This window comes from Zootoca vivipara, chromosome Z2 (assembly GCF_965207765.1).
Source record: "Zootoca vivipara chromosome Z2, rZooViv2.hap1.1, whole genome shotgun sequence".
Taxonomy (NCBI): Eukaryota; Metazoa; Chordata; class Lepidosauria; order Squamata; family Lacertidae; genus Zootoca; species Zootoca vivipara.
Window position 1 is genome coordinate 46,046,594 of NC_142585.1, and position 24,374 is coordinate 46,070,967.

General features: G+C 46.0%; 1 protein-coding gene across 1 annotated transcript; it reads right to left on the reverse strand.

Moving 5' to 3' along the window:
* Positions 1-206: 206 nt before the first annotated feature.
* Positions 207-23,173, reverse strand: LOC148686665 (uncharacterized). The gene is made up of 4 exons (XM_088665431.1): positions 23,103-23,173; positions 18,204-18,534; positions 14,998-15,468; positions 207-314 (listed from the first exon to the last, which is right to left on the reverse strand). The coding sequence occupies exons 1-4, from the start codon at positions 23,171-23,173 to the stop codon at positions 207-209; spliced, it is 981 nt and encodes a 326-aa protein (XP_088521557.1).
* Between the last annotated feature and the right edge of the window lie 1,201 nt (positions 23,174-24,374).

Here is a 24,374-nt window from a genome sequence, read left to right on the forward strand (position 1 = left end):
CACAAGTCACAATACCGCTACATAAAAAGCTCGGGACACAAGAGGCTGTGGATCTGGCTGCAGGCAGCTTTGTACCAAGAGAGGTTGAGCCCCGGTCAAGCTGAGCTATGCAGCCCTTGAGAGGAAGACCACCAGCGTGAACTGCACCCAGGGCCCAGGTGGTGGAGGGACCTCCTGGCCCAATTCTGCTTCGCGCAGCTCCCGCCTTATCGCCGGGAGGTCTTGCAGTCAGGGACCCAAGGGTTTTGCAACCGCTCATCTAGGCCGCACCTGCAGCAAGCGCGTTCCAGGAACGTGGCAGAGACTCGGCAAGGCTGCAGATAACCAAGAGAGGACGGAGAGGTGGCCATATTTATCTCCCTCCTGGGACTTTGCAGAATATCAATGATAGGGGTCAACCCTGGCACTTTCCCCTCAATGCTCACTAGAGCTTTGTGGTGGCTGCTGAACTGCATTTGAGCTTGGTGGAGGGATTCTGTATCTGTCAGAATCCCTCAGCCGTGATTCAGCTCCATCTGGTACGCAGGCTGAGACCCTACCTGCCAGCGGACTGTCTCGCCAGAGTGGTGCATGCTCTAGAATCATGGTGCATGCTCGGAAGGGGGTTGGACTGGATGGCCCTTGTGGTCTCTTCCAACTCTACGATTCTATGATTCATAGAGTCATAGAATCATAGAGTTGGAAGAGACCACAAGGGCCATCCAGTCCAACCCGATGCCAAGTAGGAAACACCATCAAATCATTCTTGACAGATGGCTGACAGCAACATGTGGCCGGGTCAGCTAGAAGAATCATAGAATCATAGAGTTGGAAGAGACCACAAGGGCCATCCAGTCCAACCCCCTGCCAAGCAGGAAACACCATCAAGGCATTCCTGACACATGGCTGACAGCAACGCGTGGCCGGGTCAGCTAGTAGAATCCTAGAGTTGGAAGAGACCACAAGGGCCATCCAGTCCAACCCCCTGCAAAGCAGGAAACACCATCAAAACATTCTTGACATATGCCTGTCAAGCCTCCACTTAAAAACCTCCAAAGAGGGAGGCTCCACCACAATTCTTGGCAGCAAATCCCACTGCCGAACAGCTCTTACTGTCAGGAAGTTCTTCCTAATGTTGAGGTAGAATCATCTTTCTTGCAGTTTGAATCAATTGCTCCGTGTCCACTTCTCTGGAGCAGCAGAAAACAACCTTTCTCCCTCCTCTATATGGCATCCTTTAATATATTTGAACATGGCTATCATATCACCCCTTAACCTCCTCTTCTCCAGGCTAAACATACCCAGCTCCCTAAGCCGTTCCTCATAAGGCATCGTTTCCAGGCCTTTGGCCATTTTGGTTGCCCTCCTCTGGACACATTGCAGCTGGTCAGTATCCTTTTTGAACTGTGGTGCCCAGAACTGGACACCAGGTGAGGTCTGACCAGGGCAGGTGAGGTCTGACCAGGGCAGGTGAGGTCTGACCAGGGCAGAATACAGTGTCCTATTACTTCCCTTAGATCAATTCCCTATACTCCTATACTTCCCTATACTCCTCTTGATGCAGCCCAGAATTGCATTGGCTTTTTGAGCTGCTGCATCACACTGTTGACTCATGTCAAGTTGGTGGTCTGCCAAGACTCCCAGATCCTTTTCACATCTCCTGCTCTCAAGCCAGGTGTCCCCCATCCTTTCATTTTTTGGCCCAAGTGGAGTATTTTACATTTCTCCTTGTTAAAATTCATCTTGTTTACTTTGGTCCAGTTGTCTAATCTGTTCAGGTCATTTGGAAGTGTGATCCTGTCCTCCTGGGTATTAGCCACCCCTCCCCATTTGGTGTCATCTGCAAACTTGATCAGGATGATTTTATGAAGATAATCAACACCCTGGCCTGGCGTTTATGTGTGTGTGTGTGTGTGTCTTACTACTTTGCTTTGCATCTCCATGCTGGCTGGGGACGCAGGGTGCCTCTGAGGGCGTGTAAAGCGCTGCGGCAGCCAGGTCCCCCCCCCGAGCAGAGCTGGGATGTTTTTGCACGCCAGCCAGAAAGCTGGAGGCTTTTCACTTTTCGCTTGGCGCAGGAAAAAAAAGGGGGGGAAAGTGGTGTTGCTTCCGGCTGCTTGCAACTGCCGGCGATTATCAGCTGAATGCCAGATGTTCAGAGCTGGTGCCAATGTCATGGGAAATAAATATCGAGGAGGTTCAAGGCCTTGGGTGGGTGTGGGCAGGGATGACTGTGGTGCGCAGAAGCAGAACTGCTCTTGAGCAAAGTGGCTATTTCCTTGGGCAGGCCGCTAAGCGGCCGGCTATTTTGGGCAAGATGGGGGCTTTGCAGGGAGGTGGGAATCAACATCCTTGGGATTCTCCTCTTCCCAAGGACTTGGCTGGTGATGAAGATATCAGGGAAAAGTCCCCTCTGCTCTTGGGTTCGTGCCTACTGGGAATAAGGGTATCTGAAAAAGTGCGCATGCACATGAAAGCTAATGCTAAGTTTGTCATTGCTATTGTAAAGAAGCAGGTAAAATGCGGGCTAGACAATGCTACCATTCAGTGGATTTGTAACTGGCTGGCTGACCGAACCCTAAGGGTGCTCATCCATGGCGCCTATTCATCCTGGAGAGAAGTGACTATGATATTCTTGATTTCAGCAAGGCCTTTGACAAGGTGGCCCATGATATTCTTGTAAAGAAGCTGGTAAAATGCGGGGTAGGCAATGCTCCCATTCAGTGGATTTGTAACTGGCTTACTGACCGAACCCAAAGGGTGCTCATCCATGGTTCCTCTTCATCCTGGAGAGAAATGACTAGTGGGGTGCCTCAGGGTTCGGTCTTGGGTCCAGTCTTCTTCAGCATCTTTATCAATGACTTGGACGATGGGCTTGAGGGCATCCTGAGCAAGTTTGCAGTTGACACCAAATTGGGAGGGGGGGTGGCTAATACCCCAGAGGATAGGATCACACTTCAAAATGACCTTCACAGATTAGACAACTGGGCCAAAGCAAACAAGATGAATCTGAACAAGGAGAAATGTAAAGTACTCCACTTGGGCAAAAAAAATGAAAGGCGCAAATACAGGATGGGAGACACCTGGCTTGAGAGCAGTACATGTGAAAAGGATCTAGGAGTCTTGGTAGACCACAAACTTGACATGAGTCAGCAGTGTGATGCAGCAGCTCAAAAAGCCAATGCAATTCTGGGCTGCATCAAGAGGAGTATAGCATCTAAATCAAGGCTAGTAATAGGACCACTGTATTCTGCTCTGGTCAGACCTCACCTGCACTACTGTGTCCAGTTCTGGGCACCACAGTTCAAGAAGGATACTGACCAGCTGGAACGTGTCCAGAGGAGGGCAACCAAAATGGTCAAAGGCCTGGAAACGATGCCTTATGCGGAACAACTTAGGGAGCTGGGAATGTTTAGCCTGGAGAAGAGGAGGTTAAGGGGTGATATGACAGCCATGTTCAAATATATCAAAGGATGTCATATAGAGGAGGGAGAAAGGTTGTTTTCTTCTGCAACAGGGAAGCGGACATGGAGCAATGGATTCAAACTACAAGAAAGAAGATTCCACCTCAACATTAGGAAGAACTTCCTGACAGTAAGAGCTGTTCGGCAGTGGAATTTGCTGCCAAGGATTGTGGTGGAGTATCCTTCTTTGGAGGTCTTTAAGCAGAGGCTTGACAGGCATATGTCAAGAATGCTTTGATGGTGTTTCCTGCTTGGCAGGGGGTTGGACTGGATGGCCCTTGCGGTCTCTTCCAACTCTATGATTCTATGGTTCTTCAATTCCTCCTCACTTTCCGCCATCAAGGTTGTGTCATCCGCATATCTGAGGTTGTTGCTATTTCTTCTGGCAATCTTAATTCCGGCTTGGGATTCATCCAGTCCAGCCTTTCTGATGATGAATTCTGCATATAAGTTAAATAAGCAGGGAGACCGTATACAACCCTGTCGTACTCCTTTCCTAATTTTGAACCAATCAGTTCTTCCATATCCAGTTCGAACTGTAGCTTCTTGTCCCACATAGAGATTTCTCAGGAGACGGATGAAGCCCTAAACAGCCTGAAGGAGTGTCTCCACCCCCAACTGCTTCCCAGATGGTGCTACTGTTTGAACCTTGAACCCAGGAACGTGGATGATACATACTGGTTGCTTAGCGACAAATTCATTTCCTGCGCTGCTGGTGTTGGGGTAGAGGGAAGGTCCCTGTGGATGTCCCGGTCCATTACTGCCTGCAGCAATACCACCCCGCCATCGCAAAGGCTGTGCTGCTAAGAACCACCACCACTAATAATAGTTAAAATAGTACTCCAGGTGAGGTCTGACCAGAGCAGAATATCGTGGTACTATTACTTCCCTTGATCTAGATGCTATACTCCTATTGATGCAGCCCAGAATTGCATTGGCTTTTTGAGCTGCTGTATCACACTGTTGACTCATGTAGTTTGTGGTCTACCAAGACTCCTAGATCCATTTCACATGTACTGCTCTCAAGCCAGGTGTCTCCCATCCTTTCAAGTTTTTTTGCCCAAGAGGAGCACTTTCCATTTCTCCCTGTTCAAATCCATCTTGTTTGCTTTGGCCCAGTTGTCTAATCTGTGAAGGTCATTTTGAAGTGTGATCCTGTCCTCTGGTGTATTAGCCACCCCTCCCAATTTGGTGTCCTCTGCAAACTTGCTCAGGATGCCCTCAAGCCCATCATCCAAGTCATTGATAAAGATGTGGACCAGCAGTGACAAGCAAAATGGTGATAGAAATTCTTTGTGCCTTTTCTGTGATGTGGTTTCAAAACAATTCCTTATGAGGAACGGCTTAGGGAGCTGGGTATGTTTAGCCTAGAGAAGAGAAGGTTAAGGGGTGATATGATAGCCATGTTCATATATCAAAGGATGTCATATAGAGCAGTGTTTCTCAACCTTTTTTGGGCCACGGCACACTTGTTCCGTGAAAAAAATCACGAGGCACACCACCATTATAAAAGTTTAAAAAATTAACTCTGTGTCGCCCTATATTATAATTATGACTGTAAGAAACACTTGCCAAATATTGCTTTCCGGCGGGTCAGCGCTGCCGAGTTCTTAAAGATCCGGGTTTCTGATCCACCCCACCCGACCCCGCCGTCCCGTATCTTACCCTGTGCGTGTTCTGGGACTTGTGAGTGGACGATTTGGTCTTCATGCCTCCGTGAATTAGCAACAAACTACCTTTTGAATGATGGAGATTGAATATTTTAAAAGTAGCTACTTGAAGTCCGCTTGATTTTCCAAAAAAGAGACACACGTGCGGCAATATTAGCTGCTGGGGGCTGCCATCTTGGCTAAAGGATTCTGGGATGATCCTGTCACGTGAGGCATGGGGAAAACGGAAATAATGAAAGCTGATTGGTCTGTGGAAACTAGAAGGGGCGAAGAAATAGGACGCCCAGGGAGGTGGAGTTTGCAGCTGCAAAATCGCCCTTCTCGTCGCCGCACGTCGCGGCACACCAGCCAGCATCTCGCGGCACACAAGTGTGCCGCGGAACAGTGGTTGAGAAACGCTGATAAAGAGGAGGGTAAAGGTTGTTTTCTGCTGCTCCAGAGAAGCGGACATGGAGCAATGGATTCAAACTACAAGAAAGAAGATTCCACCTCAACATTAGGAAGAACTTCCTGACAGTAAGAGCTGTTTGGCAGTGGAATTTGCTGCCAAGGAGTGTGGTAGAGTCTCCTTCTTTGGAGGTCTTTAAGCGGAGGCTTGACAGCCATCTGTCAGGAATGCTTTGGTGGTGTTTCTTGCTTGGCAGGGGGTTGGACTGGATGGCCCTTGTGGTCTCTTCCAATTCTATGATTCTATGATTCTATTCTATGAACTGCGAGGTTGGCAGGAGCAGGGATCGAGCAATGGGAGCTCGCCCCATGGCGGGGATTCGAACCGCCGACCTTTTGATTGGCAAGCCCTAGATCTGGGGTTTAACCCACAGATCCCACGCCACTACTGGACTTTCATCCAATTCACTTCCTGCCGCCGAACGGTGGCCAAGATGGACAACAGATTCGTTGCCACATGACCATGTTAAAAAAAGAAAAGAAATTGGTGATATGAAATGCAGAGCTCCTAAACCAGCAACAGAATGTGGCAGTGAGGAAGATAAACTGGGACCTTTGCCATAGCTAAAGCAGGAGGGGGAAGGAAGTTGCTAAAAGATGTTTGTGGGGGCTTGCAGGGCCAGAGAAGAAGCTCATTAAAAAAAATGAGGGAGGGAGAGGAACTCAGACTGATTTATTGTTCAGCCCTGCTGGGGCTTAGAAAGGTCTCCCCCTCCCATGCCAGGCGCTCTGCTGAGAGGGAGGCTGGGGCCATGAGAACCTAGTACGTTTCCGAGCACAATTCAAAGTGTTGAAAGCCCTAAACGGCCTTGGTCCGGTATACCTGAAGGAGCGTCCCCACCCACAGCCTTCAGCCCGGACACCGGGGTCCCTCTCCCGTGGGACTTCTGGCGGGTCCCTCGTTGCGAGAAGCCAAGTTACAGGGAACCAGGCAGAGAGCCTTCCCGGTGTTGGCGCCCGCCCTGTGGAACGCCCTTCCATTGGAGGTCAAAGAGAAAAACAGCTACCAGATTTTTAGAAGACATCTGAAGGTAGCCCTGTTTAGGGAGGCTTTATTTTATTCTTCTGTTGGAAGCCGCCCAGAGTGGCTGGGGAAACCCAGCCAGATGGGCAGGGTACAAATAAAATAAAAAATAAAAAATAAAAAATAAAAAATAAAAAATAAAAAATAAAAAATAAAAAATAAAAAAATAAAAAAATAAAATAAAAATAAAAATAAAAATAAAAATAAAAATAAATTATTATTATTATTATTATTATTATTATTATTATTATTATTATTATCTGCAGGATCAGGCCAAAGGAGCCTGTTTAGCCCAGTGGCCAGCCACTTGCCTCAATGGGAAGCCCTCAAACACAACTTGAACCCAGAAGCCCTCTCCCCTCCTGCGGCTTCATAGAATCCTAGAGTTGGAAGAGACCACAAGGGCCATCCAGTCCAACCCCCTGCTGAGCAGGAAACACCATCAAAGCATTCTTGAAATATGCATATCAAGCCTCTGCTTAAAGACCTCCAAAGAAGGAGACTCCAACCACACTCCTTGGCAGCAAATTCCACAGCCAAACAACTCTTACTGTCAGGAAGTTCTTCCTAATGTTGAGGTGGAAACTTCTTTCTTGTAGCTTGAATCCATTGCTCCGAGTCCTCTTCTCTGGAGCAGCAGAAAACCACCTTTCTCCCTCCGCTATATGACATCCTTTGATGTATTTGAACATGGCTATCATATCACCCCTTAACCTTCTCTTCTCCAGGCTAAACATACCCAGCTCCCTAAGCCGTTCTTCATAAGGCATTGTTTCCAAGCCTTTGACCATTGTGGTTGCCCTCCTCTGGACACGTTCCAGCTTGTCAGTCTCCTTCTTCAACTGTTGTGCCCAGAACTGGACACAGCACTCCAAGTGAGGTCTGACCAGAGCAGAAAACAGTGGTACTATTACTTCCCTTGATCTAGATGCCATACTCCTATTGATGCAGCCCAGAATTGCATTGCCTTTTTGAACTACTGCATCACACTGTTGACTCATGTCAAGTTGGTGGTTTACCAAGACTCCCAGATCCTTTTCACATGTTCTAGTTACAGGTAGGTAGCCGTGTTGGTCTGAGTCGAAGCAAAATAAAAAAATTCCTTCAGTAGCACCTTAAAGACCAACTAAGTTTATATTTTGGTATGAGCTTTCGTGTGCATGCAGAAGTGTATCTGAAGAAGTGTGCATGCACACGAAAGCTCATACCAAAATATAAACTTAGTTGGTCTTTAAGGTGCTACTGAAGGAATTTTTTTATTTTCCCATCATCCAAGTCATTGATAAAGATGTTGAAGAAGACTGGGCCCAAGACAGAACCCTGTGGCACACCACTAGTCACTACTCTCCAGGATGAGGAGGAGCCATGGATGAGCACCCTTTGGGTTCGGTCAGTCAGCCAGTTACAAATCCACTGAATGGTAGCATTGTCTAGCCTGCATTTTACCAGCTTCTTTACAAGAATATCATGGGCCACCTTGTCAAAGGCCTTGCTGAAATCAAGAATATCATAGTCACTTCTCTCCAGGATGAAGAGGAGCCATTGATGAGCACCCTTTGGGTTGCCCTCCTCTGGACACGTTCCAGCTTGTCAGTCTTTTTCTTGAACTGTGGTGCCCAGAACTGGACACAGTACTCCAGGTGAGGTCTGACCAGAGCAGAATACAGTGGTACTATTACTTCCCTTGATCAGGATGCTATACTCCTATTGATGCAGCCCAGAATTGCATTGCCTTTTTGAACTACTGCATCACACTGTTGACTCATGTCAAGTTGGTGGTTTACCAAGATTCCTCGATCCTTTTCACATGTCCTGCTCTCAAGCCAGGTGTCTCCCATTCTTTCACTTTTTTTTGCCCAAGTGGAGTACTTTACATTTCTCCTTGTTCAAATTCATCTTGTTTGCTTTGGCCCAGTTGTCTAATCTGTGAAGGTCATTTGGAAGTGTGATCCTGTCCTCTGGGGTATTAGCCACCCCTACCCTTTTGGTGTCATCTGCAAACTTGCTCAGGATGCCCTCAAGCCCATCATCCAATTCATTGATAAAGATGTTGAATTACACTGTTGACTCAGGTCAAGTTTGTGGTCTACCAAGACTCCTAGAAGGTAAACGGCGTTTCCGTGCGCTGCTCTGGTTCGCCAGAAGCGGCTTCGTCATGCTGGCCACATGGCCCGAAAACTGTACGCCGGCCAATAACGCAAGATGAGCGCCACAACCCCAGAGTCATCCGCAACTGGACTGGACGTTAGGGTCAGGGGTCCCTTTACCTTTACCAGTAGCGACTGGGACTCCTGACTCAGAGGTGCCCACATTGTGAGGGTGACTGGAACCCCAGTTGATCCTTTGCAAGCAGGCATGTCCGGATTAAAACCTAAGGCCCAGATTCTGGCTGTTTCCACTCCTGGCCCCTTATCTTCTCCAGCTCAGCGGACAACGCAGAGCAAGAAGGATTTATCAAGGAAGTGATTGATAGCGGGCCATGCCAAGGCCATTTGCAACAGCTGCAACTCATCCACTCCCGAAAGGATCCCTTGCCTATGTCATGGGGTGAGTTCGGTTGGCACTGCCAGTGGAGCTCTCTATCCTGTACTATCTGTGCCTTGGCCGCTTGGAAGATTGAAACCCCAGTCTTCTTCTTTGGCGATCACTCGTAGCCGAGTAAGATTATCTTCCATCAACACAGTTTTAACAATGGGTCCATAAGTGACTGTGGATGCCAATTCTGGATCCGCACGTCCTTTCAAAGTGGGGACATTGGATTCCGGGTGGGAGTTGATCACGGTGTGGATTTGCCAAGCGTGCCTTCCTTTTAGCACCTTTCTCCCGCGCGTCCTGAGATTGAGTTTCTTCAAAGCTCAGGACACCTTTGGTCAAGGCTGTCCTCCAACTGGTAGACGTCCAACTATAAGTCTTCTTTTTCTCTTCTTTGGCAATCACTCGTAGCCGACTAAGATTGTCTTCCATCCACACGGTTTTAGCAATGAGTCCGTAAGCGACTGTGGAGGCCAATTCTGGATCCGCACGTCCTTCCACAGTGGGGACATTGGTTTCCAGGCGGGAGTTGATCACGGCGTGGATTTGCCAAGCATGCCTTCCTCTTTGCATGTTTCTCCCTTGCGTCCTGAGTTCGAGTGTCTTCAAAGCCCACGACACCTTTGGTCAAGGCTGTGCTCCAACTGGAACTCTCACAGGCCAGTGTTTCCCAGTTGAGATCTTTCAACCTCTTTTGTTGCCCACCAGCATGACGCTTTCCATTTTTAAGTTCGAAATAGAGTAGTTGCTTTGGAAGACGATCATTGGCCATCCGCACAACATGACCAGTCCAACCAAGTTGATGTTGAAGAATCATTGCTTCATTGATCTTTGCTTCTTCCAGTACACTGATATTAGTTCGCCTGTCTTCCCAAGTGATGTGTAAACATTTTCAGAGACACCATTGATGGAATCTTTCGCGGAGTTGGAGATGGCGTTTATAAGTAGTCCATGTTTCAGAAGCATATAGTAAGGTCGGCAGTACAATAGCTTTGTAAACAAGCACTTTGGTTTCCCTGCAAATGTCCCAGTCCTCAAACACTCTGTGCTTCAATCAGGAGAAAGCCGCACTTGCAGAGCTCAGGCGATGCTGGATTTCGGCATCAATGTTGGCACTTGTGGAAAGGTAACTGCCTAGGTAGTAGAGATCAACATTTCCCACCCATCCATGACACCTTTGGTCAAGGTTGTTCTCCAATTGGAGCTCTCACAGGCCAGTGTTTCCCAGTTGTCAGTGTTTATACTACATTTTTAAAGATTTGCCTTGAGATGTTTCAACCTCTTTTATGGACCACCAGCATGGCGCTTTCCATTTTTAAGTTCGGAATAGAGTAGTTGCTTTGGAAGACGGTCATCAGATGACCAGTACAACGAAGTTGATGTTGAAGAATCATTGCTTCAACGTTGGTGATCTTTGCTTCTTCCACTACACTGATATAAGTTCGCCTGTCTTCCGAAGTGATGTGTCACATTTTTAGGAGACACCGTTGATGGAATCTTTCGAGGAGTTGGAGATGGCGTTTAGAAGTGGTCTATGTTTCACAAGCATATAGTAAGGTTGGCAGTAGCTTTGTAAACAAACATTTTGGTTTCCCTGCAAATGTCCTGGTCCTTGAACACTCTGCACTTCAATCGGGAGAGCCATCACTGTCAATTTTTCCCTTTTCTCGCGAGCAAGCCTATTCAGCATAAGGGAATTTCCCTTTTAAGAAAGGGAGAATTCGACAAGTATTGTGGTACCTCGGGATAAGCACTTAATTGGTTCTGGAAGTCCGTACTTAACCTGAAGCGAACTTTCCCATTGAAAGGAATGGAAAGTGGATTAATCCATTCCAGACGGGTCCAGGGAGTACTCAACCTGAAGCGTACTTAATCCGAAGTATGAGTGTATTTGCTTCTGGAAGTCCGTACTTAACCTGAAGCGTACTTAACCTGAATCATAGAATCATAGAATCCTAGAGTTGGAAGAGACCACAAGGGCCATCCAGTCCAACCCCCTGCTGAGCAGGAAACACCACAAAGCATTCTTGACATATGCCTGTCAAGCCTCTGCTTAAAGACCTCCAAAGAAGGAGACTCCACCACACTTCTTGGCAGCAAATCCCACTGCCGAACAGCTCTTACTCTCAGGAAGTTCTTTCTAATGTTTAGGTGGAATCTTCTTTCTTGTAGTTTGAATCCATTGCTCCGTGTCTGCTTCTCTGGAGCAGCAGAAAACAACCTTTCTCCCTCCTCTATATGACATCCTTTGATATATTTGAACATGGCTATCATATCACCCCTTAACCTTCTCTTCTCCAGGCTAAACATTCCCAGCTCCCTAAGATGTTCCGCATAAGGCATCGTTTCCAGGCCTTTGACCATTTTGGTTGCCCTCCTCTGGACACGTTCTAGCTGGTCAGTATCCTTCTTGAACTGTGGTGCCCAGAACTGGACACAGTAGTGCAGGTGAGGTCTGACCAGAGCAGAATACAGTGGTCCTATTACTAGCCTTGATTTAGATGCTATACTCCTCTTGATGCAGCCCAGAATTGCATTGGCTTTTTGAGCTGCTGCATCACACTGTTGACTCATGTCAAGTTTGTGGTCTACCAAGACTCCTAGATCCTTTTCACATGTACTGTTCTCAAGCCAGGTGTCACACATCCTGTATTCGTGCCTTTCACTTTTTTTTGCCCAAGTGGAGTACTTTACATTTCTCCTTGTTAAAATTCATCTTGTTAGCTTTGGCCCAGTTGTCTGTTAAGGTCATTTTGAAGTGTGATCCTATCCTCTGGGGTATTAGCCACCCCCCCCCCAATTTGGTGTCATCTGCAAACTTGCTCAGGATGCCCTCAAGCCCGTCATCCAAGTCATTGATAAAGATGTTGAATAAGATGTTGAAAACGAACTTTCCCATTGAAAGTAATGAAAAGTGGATTAATCTGTTTTAGATGATGAAACACCCCCCACTAAAACAGTAATTTAACACGGATTTTACTGTCTAATGAGACCATTGATCAATGTACAGGTGAAACTCGGAAAATTAGAATATTGTCGAAAAATGTGTTTATTTCAGTAACGCAACTTAAAAGGTGAAACCATTCTATGGGATAGTTGTATGACATACAAAGCAAGATATGCCAAGCCTTTATTTGTTGTAATTGTAATGATTGGTCATTAGGCGGGTCAATTATAAATGGACCGTTTTGGTTGCCCTCTTCTGGATACGCTCCAGCTTGTCAGTATCCTTCTTGAACTGTGGTGCCCAGAACTGGACACAGTACTCCAGGTGAGGTCTGACCAGAGCAGAATACAGTAGTACTATTACTTCCCTTGATCTAGACGCTATATTCCTATTGATGCAGTCCAGAATTGCTAATAATAATAATAATAATAATAATAATAATAATAATAATTTATTCATACCCTGCCCATCTGGCTGGGTTTTCCCAGACACTCTGGATGGCTTCCAACAGAAAAATAAAACACAGTAATCTATTAAACATTAAAAGCCTCCCTGAACAGGGCTGCCTTCAGATGTCTTCTAAAAGTCTGGTAGTTGTTTTCCTCTTTGACATCTGTTGCGAGGGCGTTCCACAGGGCAGGCGCCACCACCGAGAAGGCCCTCTGCCTAGTTCCCTGCAACTTGGCTTCTCGCAACAAGGGAACCGCCAGAAGGCCCTCGGTGCTGGACCTCAGTGTCTGGGCAGAATGATGGAGGTGGAGACGCTCCTTCGGGTATACTGGACCAAGGCCATTTAGGGCTTTAAAGGTCAGCACCAACACTTTGAATTGTGCTCGGAAACGTACTGGGAGCCAATGTAGATCTTTCAAGACCAGTGTTATGTGGTCTTGGCGGCCGCTGCCAGTCACCAGTCTAGCTGCCGCATTCTGGATTAGTTGTAGTTTCCGAGTCACCTTCAAAGGTAGCCCCACGTAGAGCGCATTGCAGTAGTCCAAGTGGGAGATAACTAGAGCATGCACCACTCTTGCTAGACAGTCTGCAGGCAGGTAGGGTCTCAGCCTGCGTACCAGATGGAGCTGATAGACAGCTGCCCTGGACACAGAATTGACCTGCACCTCCATGGACAGCACCTCCATGAGTCCAAAATGACTCCCAGGCTGCACACCTGGTCCTTCAGGGGCACAGTTACCCCATTCAGAACCAGGGAATCCTCCACACCTGCCCGCCTCCTGTCCCCCATGAACAGTACTTCTGTCTTGTCAGGATTCAACCTCAGTCTGTTAGCCACCATCCATCTTCCAACCGCCTCCAGGCACTCACACAGGACCTTCACTGCCTTCACTGGTTCTGATTTGAAAGAGAGGTAGAGCTGGGTATCATCTGCATACTGATGAACACCCAGCTCAAACCCCCTGATGATCTCTCCCAGCGGCTGCATGTAGATGTTAAAAAGCATAGGGGAGAGGACAGAACCCTGAGGCACCCCACAAGTGAGAGCCCAGGGTCCTGAACACTCATCCCCCCCACCACTTTCTGAACACGGTCCAGGAGGAAGGAGCGGAACCACTGTATGACAGTGCCCCTAGCTCCCAAGCCCTCTAGACGGTCCAGAAGGATGTTATGGTCGATGGTGTCAAAAGCCGCTGAGAGATCCAGCAGAACTAGGAAACAGCGCTCACCTTTGTCCCTAGCCCGCCGGAGATCATCAACCAGTGGGACCAGGGCAGTTTCAGTCCCATGATGAGGCCTGAACCCCAACTGGAAGGGATCCAAATGGTCCACTTCTGCCAGGCATGCCTGGAGTTGTTCAGCAACCACTCGCTCAATCACTTTGCCCAAGAATGGAAGATTTGAGACTGGGCGATAGTTGGCCATATTAGCCGCATCTAAAGATGGGTTTTTAAGAAGCGGTTTAATGACCGCCTCTTTCAGCGGGTCTGGGAATGGGAATACTCCCTCATAGAGGGAAGCATTTACCACCCCGCGGAGCCCATCGCCCAGCCCTTTGCATCATCCATCATCTTCATCTGCCAATCGTTAATCGTTGGTAATGTTTGTAATTTCCAGTTCTTAGCAATCAACAGTCTCGCTGCCGTTGTAGCATACATTAAAAAAGATACATTTTTCTTTGGAATCTCTTTCCCTACAATGCCCACTAGAAATGCTTCTGGTTTTTTTAACAAATGTGTTTTTCAACACTTTCTTTAGTTCATTATAAATCTTATTCCAGAAGTCACTTACTAGTGGACATGTCCACCACATGTGGTAAAAGGATCCTTCTTCTTTCTTACATCTCCAACATTTACTATCATGACTGGGGTGTATCTTTGGCAATTTTACTGGTGTAAGATACCATCTGTACATCATCTTCATTAAATTTTCCTGTAATAAACTACACGCAGTAAACTTTATATTCACATTCCACAATTTCTCCCATTCCTCAATCATAATATTATGACCTACATCCTTTGCCCACAGAATCATAGCATTCTTTGTTTGTTCATCTTTCGTATGCCACTCAAGCAACAATTTGTACATTCTGGAAAGTATTTTCGACTTGGGTTCTAACAATTCTGTTTCCAACTTTGACCTCTCTGATTGAAAACCTATTGTTTTGTCCATTTTGAAAACTTCATTTATCTGATGGTATTGGAGCCAATCATCTAATTTGCAATTCAACTCCTCATAAGTCTTTAACTTAAATTGGTCTCCTTCTTGAGTCAACAAATCTCTATATTTCGGCCAACTGGGTTCCGTGTTTACTCTTTTACGAACCTTGGCCTCTAATGGTGAAATCCATTTAGGTGTTTTTCTTTCTAGCAAGTCTTTGTACCTGGACCAAACACTGTACAATGCTTTTCTTATTATATGTGTTTTAAAGCCTCTGTGGGCCTTTACTTTATCATACCAAACATATGCATGCCATCCATATACATTGTCATATCCTTCTAAATCTAGGATATCTGAGTTTTCCAACAAAAACCAATCCTTCAACCAGCAAAAGGTCGCTGCTTCATTATAAATCTTTAAGTCTGGCAGGGAAAAGCCACCTCTTTGTTTATCATCAGTAAGTATTTTATATTTGATTCTTGGCTTCTTCCCCTGCCATATAAATTTAGACAAAACCTTTTGCCATTCTTTAAAACAATCCAACTTCTCGACTATTGGCAATGATTGAAATAAAAACAACATCTTTGGCAATACATTCATTTTAACAGTAGCTATGCGGCCCAACAGAGAAAGTTTCAAATTGGTCCAGGTTACTAAATCCTTTTTCACTTCATTCCAAATTTTCACATAATTGTCTTTAAATAGATTCAATTTTTTTGCAGTAATATTAACACCAAGGTACTTTACTTTCTTAACAAAAGATAAACCAGTCGTTTCCTGTAACTTTTCTCTTTCCTTACTATCTAAATTTTTATCTAAGACTTTGGTTTTCATTTATTCAATTTAAAACCTGCTACCTTTCCAAAATCTTGCATTACATCCAGAGCCCTTTGCACACTGGACTCTGGTTCCTCTAATGTCAGAACAAGATCATCTGCAAAGGCTTTAAGTTTATATTGTTTCTTCCCTACAGTCACTCCTTTTATTTCATCGTCCTTTCTAATCCTATTGAGCAAAACCTCCAGGACCGTAATAAAAAGCAAAGGTGAGAGGGGACACCCTTGTCTTGTACCTTTTTCAATTTTAATGTCCTCTGAGACCATATTATTAACAATTATCTTTGCTCTTTGTTCTGAATAGATCGCCTTTACTCCACTCAAAAAGTTTTGGCCCACCTCCATTCTTTCTAAATTCATTTTTAAAAATGTCCAAGAAATGTTGTCAAAGGCCTTCTCTGCATCAATGAACATTAGCACGGCTTTTTTGTTTATTTTCTGTTCCAACATCTCCAAAATGTCCAAACATTCCTAATATTGTCCTTCATATGCCTTCCTGGCAAAAAGCCTGCTTGGTCTTTATGTATAAAGTCTCATAGGGCCTTTTTCAGTCTGGAGGCCAGAATACTGGCAAATATTTTGTAATCCACATTCAACAAGGAGATTGGGCGATAATTCTTTACTTGCGTTCTATCCATGTCCGGTTTAGGTATCAGTGTGATATAGGCTTCTTTCCAAGACTCGGGGGTCTCTCCTCCGTTCATAATTTCATTGCATAAGTCTTTCAAAGGTTGGACTATCCAGTCCTTCATTGTTTTGTAGTACGTAGCTGAAAGGCCATCCGGTCCTGGGGTCTTGCCCAGTTGCATTTGTTGAATAGCTTGTTCCACCTCCTGTGTTGTTATCTGTTGTGAAAGTAGGGTTTTCTTATCTTCTGGGATTTTATGCAAACCGTGTTTATCCAAGAATTGCTCCAGTTCATCTTTATCTTGTTTTTCTTGTTTGTACAATTGTTTAAAATATTTTTGAAAGCATTTTCTGATCTCCATCGGGTGCTCCAGATGTTTTTCATCTTGAACTAGATGTGTAATGGTGTTTTGCTTCTGCCTTTTTTTCAATTGCCATGCCAGTAATTTTCCACATTTATTCGCTGATTCAAAGGATCTCTGTTTCATCCATTTAAATTTAGATTCTATTTCCTGATTCATTAGCTGCGAAAATTGTCCTTGCAATGCTTTGATCTCTTTCTGTATCTGTATATTCTTAGAGTTGGATCTTAATTTCTTTTCCTTTTCTTTCATTTGATTCCAAATCTTTTCTTTCTTTGCATTGTATTCTTTTTTCTTGATTGCATTTTGTTGAATCAGAAATCCCCTCATCACAGCTTTGCTGGCATCCCAAATAACTTTCTTACTGACAGCTGTTCTTAAATTGATCTCAAAATAGTCCTTTATTGTTTTTTGATTTTTTTCCAGGATTTTTTCATTCCTCAATAAGGCATCATTCATTCTCCATCTGTAAGTACCCTGAAGAGATATTTTTAGATCCAAAAGTACTGCATTGTGATTGGAGCAAGTTCTTGGGCAGATTTCCGCCTTGTTTATCCTCGGTCCCAATTCTCTTGAAATCCATATGTAATCAAGACGACTCCACGATTACTTGGCATTTGAGAAATAAGTTTGATCTTTTTCCAATGGATTTTTCAATCTCCATGTATCAATTAGATCAAAGTTCTCTATCAGTTCAAAAAAGGACTTAGGAAGTCTTCCATCTTTGGATTCCTTTTGTCTTTGAGATCTGTCCATTAGTGTTGACACCACTCCATTTAAATCTCCCAATAAGCATAGTTTATAATCCAAGTAATCCAAGAGTTTCTCGTGTAATCTTTTGAAGAAATCTGATTTTCCATCATTTGGTGCATAAATTCCCAAAATCAATTTTTTTTCGCCTTGCGATGTAACTTCAACTGCAACATATCTTCCCTTCTCATCTTTGAATATTAATTTAGGAGTCAACTTCTCTTTTACATATAATACTACTCCTCATTTTTTAACTTCATCCGATGAGATAAATTCCAGTCCCAATTTTTTATTTTGTAGAATTCTTCGATGTGCCTTTGTGACATGTGTCTCCTGTAGACATATAATATCTAATCTTTGTTTTGCCAGGACATGATACACCTGATTCCTTTTCTGTTTTGAGTTCAATCCATTTGAATTCCACGAAAGGATCTTCAACGACATCTTAAAGTGGTGCTGCTGCGCCCTCCAAGTATGAGTCTGAATCTAACTCAATCGGGACGTCTATTCCTGGGGTCGAGGAAGTAAGTCCCAGTCTTAGGAGCTCTCTCTCGTGTTTCTGTAGAAATTCTTTCTTTTGGTCCACTGATTTAATTTTATATTTCTTCTGTCGGAGTTGAAAATTCAGACCTTCCGGAAATTCCCACTTAAAGTTGATCCCGTTCCTTTTTAGGATGCTTGCCAGGTCCGAGTACTGGAATCTCAGGTCCAGAAAGAATTTTGGCAGATCCTTGAAGAGAATAATCTGGATTTCTTGCACTTTCAAAGTTTTCTCGTAATGTAGATTTAATATTCTATCTCTTTGTTCTTTAGTCTGGAATGTTATCATGCAATCACTAACAATTTTTTTATCTTTCTTTGATCTTGCACCAAATCTGAATGCTTTGATAATTTGTTGTTCCAATTCTTCCTTTGTAAGATTCCACGTTTTTGCAAATTCTTCAATTAACTTCACCTTCAAATCTCCTTCTTCTATAAGGGGAAATCCTCTGATCCTGAGATTCGTCTCTCTCTGCTTCATTTGTAGAAAGGCAAGCGCCACCTGCGCCTGATAGGCCTGTCTCTCCAGGTCAGGGACCCTTCTCTCTTCCAACTCTACCACTCTTTGATCAACAGCCACAACTTGTGATTTAATTTGTGAAATATCTTTAGATATGGCTCCTAGTTCTTCTCTCAATTGCCTCACTTCCTTCGTAGTTTTCTGTTGTTCCTGGATATTGCGCTCCAGTCCGTCCCTCAGGACTGGAAGTGTTGCTAAAGCTTTTAACACCTCTTCCTCGAAGCCACTGGAGAAAGATCATTTTTTCCTTAACTTTCCACCAGAGGGCTCCGGCCCAGCCATATTTATTGTTCAGTAAAGAAGAAAGTAAGTCCAAAGGCTGCCTTTCAGTTTTTTTCTATAGTCCAGATGTCCCTTTATCAAAAAGGGAAAAGTCAAAACATTCAGCCTTTCAGTTGCTGAGCCAGGCTCTCAAGGTCATTTGTTATCAGAATGTTCCCAGCTTCAGTCAGCTAAGAAACACAGTCACAAATAGGCAGTTTAAGTATGAAAATTGAAACAGTTTTTACAAGGGTAATATTATAGCATTAGATTCCTGGCTTTTTCAGGTTAGAAAGTTGCAGATTTTGCCTTGAGCTGGCCTTTATTCCTTTGACAGGAAGGCTGCAGTCAGATCAAAGCCTGTCAAAGGGTGAACAGAAGTTCATAAGCTGATTGTTCTCTGACGTCACAAAGGAATACCTGGCTAGAGCGAGCGGAGTCCCGCTTCCAGGGTTCTGAAGCGATCCGTTGATATTTTAAGATTTAAAACTGCAGGGTTATTTTAGAGACCCTGCTCTCTTTTCTAATAAAGCAAAGAGTCAAAGAAATAAAGGTTACAAAGTCTCTCTTTGAACAGTTCGCTGCGGAGGCTTGTCTTTGCTTTCAGCGCTACCGCAGGGGGGGGGGAACCCGACCTCCGTTTTGAGAGTTCTCCCGGTGGCCAAATTGCTGGAAAATAATGGCAGACTTCGGATTTTACTCACTGTGGCCAAATTCAGATGCTCCAATGTTTATTTTTGAAGAAAGTTGAACGCTGTTTCACCGTCGGACGTCGGAGCTGCTCCGATGAAGGGAAGCTCTATGCCTGCTGTGTCCCTGCCTTCCACCTTCCCCGCTCTCGCGCCCTTATTAGGGCTCTTCGGGGGGGGAAAGGAGGTCAAAAATGGACAGCAGCCAGGTCTCCAAGGCTTCAGGTCGCTCTACCTGAAGTTTCGGGGGGCTGCGCGCTCTGCAGACCCCCCCAGGACCCTTCAAAGGACGGGAGACAATCTCTCCCGCTGCCGCCGGCGCTCGCGTTCAACCCGGAAGCCCCGGCTAGCTTTTATTAGCCAGGATGGGCAAGGTTCAAAGAGACAGGTGGTTGGTTTCACTCGTCCAAGCAGCCTGTCCACATCCTCGGAGGTAACAGATTGAAATTGATCCCATGAAACATGACTAGACAGGGCTCCAGCACTCTCCCGCCCCGGCCCTGCTCCCACGGTGGAGTCTACCTCCCTCCGAATCTGAGCGACTTTATCTGCAAAAAACTTTGCAAAAGCATTGCAGGAGATATTGGGGTCCCTATCAGGCCCCGACGACGAAGGTGGTTCGGATAGATTGCGAACCACCTGGAACAGTCTCCTGCTGCTGTTTTCTGCAGAAACGATAGAAACGGTGAAGAAGGTCCTCTTCGCCGTCGCTATTGCCACTTGGTAGGCTCGAAGTTGAGCTCTAGCCCGTGTTCGGTCGGATTCAGAATGGGTTTTCTGCCACCGGCGCTCTAGCCATCCCAGCGACTGTTTCATTGCCCTCAGCTCCGGGGGAAACCACGGGGCTGTCCGGGCTCCATGCAATTGGAGAGGGCACTTCGGAGCCAGGCAGTCAATAGCCCTGGTTAACTCCGCATTCCAGCGGGCCACCAGGGAATCAGCTGAAAGGCCATCAACATGGGATAAAGCATCCCCTACCACTCTCTGGAAACCATTTGGATCCATTAAGTGGCGGGACCATCCGAATAGGTCCCACCTCCCTGCAGAGGGGAAGGGTCGCGGAGAAGTCCAGTTACACCAGGTCACTATCTGACCATGGCACTTCGTTAGTTTCGCTTTTACTTAGTATCAGATCACCAACATCCATAGAGGTAAACACCAGGTCCAAGGCATGTCCGCGGCTATGAGTTGGGCCAGACTTATTCAGGGACAGCCCCATGGAGGCCATGCTTTCCACGAAGTCCCGAGCAGCTCCTTGTAAGGTCGTGTCGGCATGGATGTTAAAATCCCCTAAGACAACCAAGCTAGGTGTCTCCAGGAGCACATCCGACACGACCTGAAGCAGCTCAGACAGGGAATCCTTGGTGCAGCGAGGAGGTCGGTACACCAAAAGGAATCCTGTACTGCCCCTATTGCCCAACTTCCAGAACATGCACTCAGAAAACCTGGTCTTACCAATAGGACGCCTGGTGCAAACTAATGACTTCCTAAAAACCACTGCAACCCCCCCTCCCCGCCCAGATGGCCTGGGTTGCTGTGCGTAAGAGAAACCTGGTGGACAAGCAGCGTCAAGGACAGGCCCATCTGCTTCATCCAACCAAGTCTCTGTTACACATGCCAGGTCAAGTCCTCCATCCACGATCAAGTCATGGATGGCAGTGGTCTTGTGAATCATTGACCTGGCATTGCACAGCAGCACCTTCAGGTCATGTGGGTATCCTTTGCTGATTCCAGTATCCATCTGGTCAGGACCAGACCCGGAGGCAGGGATAGTCCTCAGACAACGACTAAGCTTGCCTCCTCGGTAATGACATGGTCTGGTCTTAGCATAACTCCTCCTCCTACCCGTGATCACCGAGATCCGCTGTCCCAGTGCATCCCCCCCTGCGGAACCCGCCCCAGACATTTTGTTGGCTGGGACCCACTCCCAGGCAGCCCTGACCCCTCCCCTTAAAACAAAATAAAACCTATATATAAAAAATACAATAAAACAATACAAAACAAAACAAAAAATTACAAACAAAATAAAATTAAACAAACCCAAATTAAACACATTAAAACATATAAGACATTTAAAAACATTTCTTGCCGCTGAAAGTATATACAGCAACAACAGCAGTGTCCCTGCAGGCAGGCAAGCGTTATAGCTGTGTTGGTGGGTGCAGGTCCTGCCCCCTAGGCCAGGTGGAATTGGCAGAAAAGGGAGTGGTCCCCCAGGCACTCACAGGCAGGAGCAGTGAGTGCTGCATCATACTGTTGACTCATGTCAAGTTTGTGGTCTACCAAGACTCCTCAATCCTTTTCACATGTACTGCTCTCAAGCCAGGTGTCACACATCCTCTATTTGTGCCTTTCATTTTTTTTTTTTTTTTTTTTGCCCAAGTGGAGTACTTTACATTTCTCCTTGTTCAAATTCATCTTGTTTGCTTTGGCCCAGTTGTCAATCTGTTATGGTCATTTGGAAGTGTGATCCTGTCTTCTGGGGTATTAGCCACCCCTCCCAATTTGGTGTCATCTGCAAACTTGCTCAGGATGCCCTCAAGCCCATCATCCAAGTCGTTTATAAAGATGTTGAAGAAGACTGGGCCCAAGACAGAACCCTGTGGCACCCCACTAGTCACTACTTTCCAGGATGAAGAGGAGCCATTGATGAGCACCCTTTGGGTTCGGTCAGCCAGCCAGTTCCAAATCCACTGAATGGTAGCATTGTCTAGCCTGCATTTTACCAGCTTCTTTACAAGAATATCATGGGGCACCTTGTCAACGGCCTTGCTGAAATCAAGATAGGCTACATCCGCAGCATTCCCTTCCCTTAGGTACCAGTAAAATTAGCTAAAATGTATAGAATGAGTAGTAAATCATGCTGGAAATGTCAAGATAAAGATGGTGAATTTTACCATATGTGGTGGACATGCGAAAAAGTAAAAAGATTTTGGGAAATGATATATAATGAAATGAAAAAGATGTTTAGGTATACCTTTCCCCCAAAAAACGGAAGCTTTTCTATTGGGACTAATGGGAGAGGAGATAGCAAAAGGAGATCAGAGATTATTTATGTACACAACAACCGCGGCTAGGACTTTACTAGCCCAAATATGGAAACTACAAGAGATACCGACGACGATTGAGGAGTGGCAGACGAAAATGATTTGACTATGCAGAGTTAGCAAAGTTGACCTGCGGGATCCTTAACCAGGGAGAGACAAAGTTCCAAAGGGAATGGAGTAAATTCATTGACTATATAGAGAAGAACTGTAGAAGTTTAAAGACACTTGCAGGATGGAAATAAATCCTACAAACTGATTTAAAACTGCGAGATAAGAGTGAGAAATAAAGCCGAATGACGGGAGGGAGGGACATCACAGCTCGGCAGAGCGAAACGAACGGAGATGGGTGAATATAAGATGAATTGTATAAATAAAAGTTTTGTTTGTTTATTTGGAAAAAGTTAATAGAAAATTATTTTTAAAAAAGAGAGATTTCCTTTGACAATGTACACAATAATATATTTGATTAACCCAAATTATAACCACTACATTCATACATAGCATTTCACATGCTAATAGCTTATTAATCACATTCTTTTTGTAAAAAAAATTTTTAATTGTTATTATTTCCATATAACATTACATTTGTAATTGAGGATTTTGTCCATTCCTATAAATCATCATATATTTCCATTCCATTCCAATTTGTAGATACATATGTATATACATATTTTAATTTTAATTTTGATGGTTTAACAAATTAATGACAATCTTTATTGCGGCCCGTAGACCCATCAATTCGTTACAAATCTGGTTTAACAAATTCTCTAATCCGGGAAGACTCCCGGCTGAATCACCGCTGCGCCTCCGTCTCCTTACCTTGAGGAGGGAAGCGCGCAGCCGCTGGGGAAGCCCGGTGCGACGTCATGGGCGCGTGCACGCACCCACCCATCCAAGAGGGAGACACTTGCCCCCAAGAGGAGAAGGCCTCTGAATAACCCCCCCATATGCCCCCCGTCCGATGTTTCCCCCAGGAGCGCAGAGTTTGGGTCGCTCCAATCCGGAGTGAAACCAGGACAGCATCGGTGCCTTAGCTGTGCTGGGGAGGCCCCGTCGACGTCACACGCGCGTGAACGCACCCACCCATCTAGGAGGGAGGCTCTTGCCCCCCAAGAGGAGACAGCCTCTGAATAACCCCCATCCCATGTTTTCCCCAGGAGCGCAGAGCTTGGGTCGCTCCAATCTGGAGTGGAAACAGGACAGCAACGGAGTCTTAGCGGTGCTGGGGCTAGCGGAAGAGGGGGAAAAGCTTTGCTAGGGAAAGAGGGATTGGGGGGATCAAGGCCGCTGAATATCCCCCCCCCCATATGCCTCCCCCGCCGCATGTTTTTCCCAGGAGCGCAGAGTTTGCGTCGCTCCAATCTGGAGTGAAACCAGGACAGCCACGGTGCCTTAGCTGTGCTTGGGAGACGCGCTCGACGTCACGCGCGCGTGCACCCACCCACGCACCCATCCAGGAGGGAGACTCTTGCCCCCAAGAGGAGAAGGTCTCTAAATGTGCCCCCCCCCACCTATGTTCTCCCCTCCTGAGGAGCGCAGCGTTTGGGTCGCTCCAATCTGGAGTGAAACCAGGACAGCAACGGTGCCCTAGCGCCGCTGGGGAGGCCCTGTCGACGTCACACGCGCGTGCACCTAACCATCCAGGAGGGAGACTCTTGCCCCCCAAGAGGAGAAGGCCTCTAAATACCCCCATGTGCCCCCCGACCTATGTTGTCCCCTCCTGAGAAGCGCAGAGTTTGGGTCGCTCCAATCTGGAGTGGAACCAGGACAGCACCGGTGTCTTAGCTGTGCTGGGGCTGCGGGGGGGGGGGGAAAGCTTTGCTAGGGAAGGAGGGATTGGGGGGGTCAAGGCCGCTGAATAACCCCCCCATATGCCCCTCGTTCCATGTTCTCCCCTGGAGTGAAACCAGGACAGCAACGGTGCCTTAGCTGCGAGGGGCATAGCTGCCAAGTTATCCCCTTTTTAAAGGGATTTTCCCTTATGCTGAGAAAAGGAAAAACTTGGCAGCTATGGCGCGGGGTCGGGTGTGTGTGTGAAAAGCTTTGCTATGGAAGGAGGGATTGGGGGG

Coding starts and splice junctions, on each gene's coding strand:
- LOC148686665 (XM_088665431.1), bottom strand. CDS start 23,173: ATGACGTCGCACCGGGCTTCCCCAGCGGCTGCGCGCTTCCCTCCTCAA. Junction 18,535..23,102: donor AAGGAGACGGAGGCGCAGCG/GTGATTCAGCCG, acceptor ATCTTTCTCCAG/TGGCTTCGAGGAAGAGGTGT. Junction 315..14,997: donor ATTTAGAAGGATATGACAAT/GTATATGGATGG, acceptor GGTTATCTGCAG/CCTTGCCGAGTCTCTGCCAC.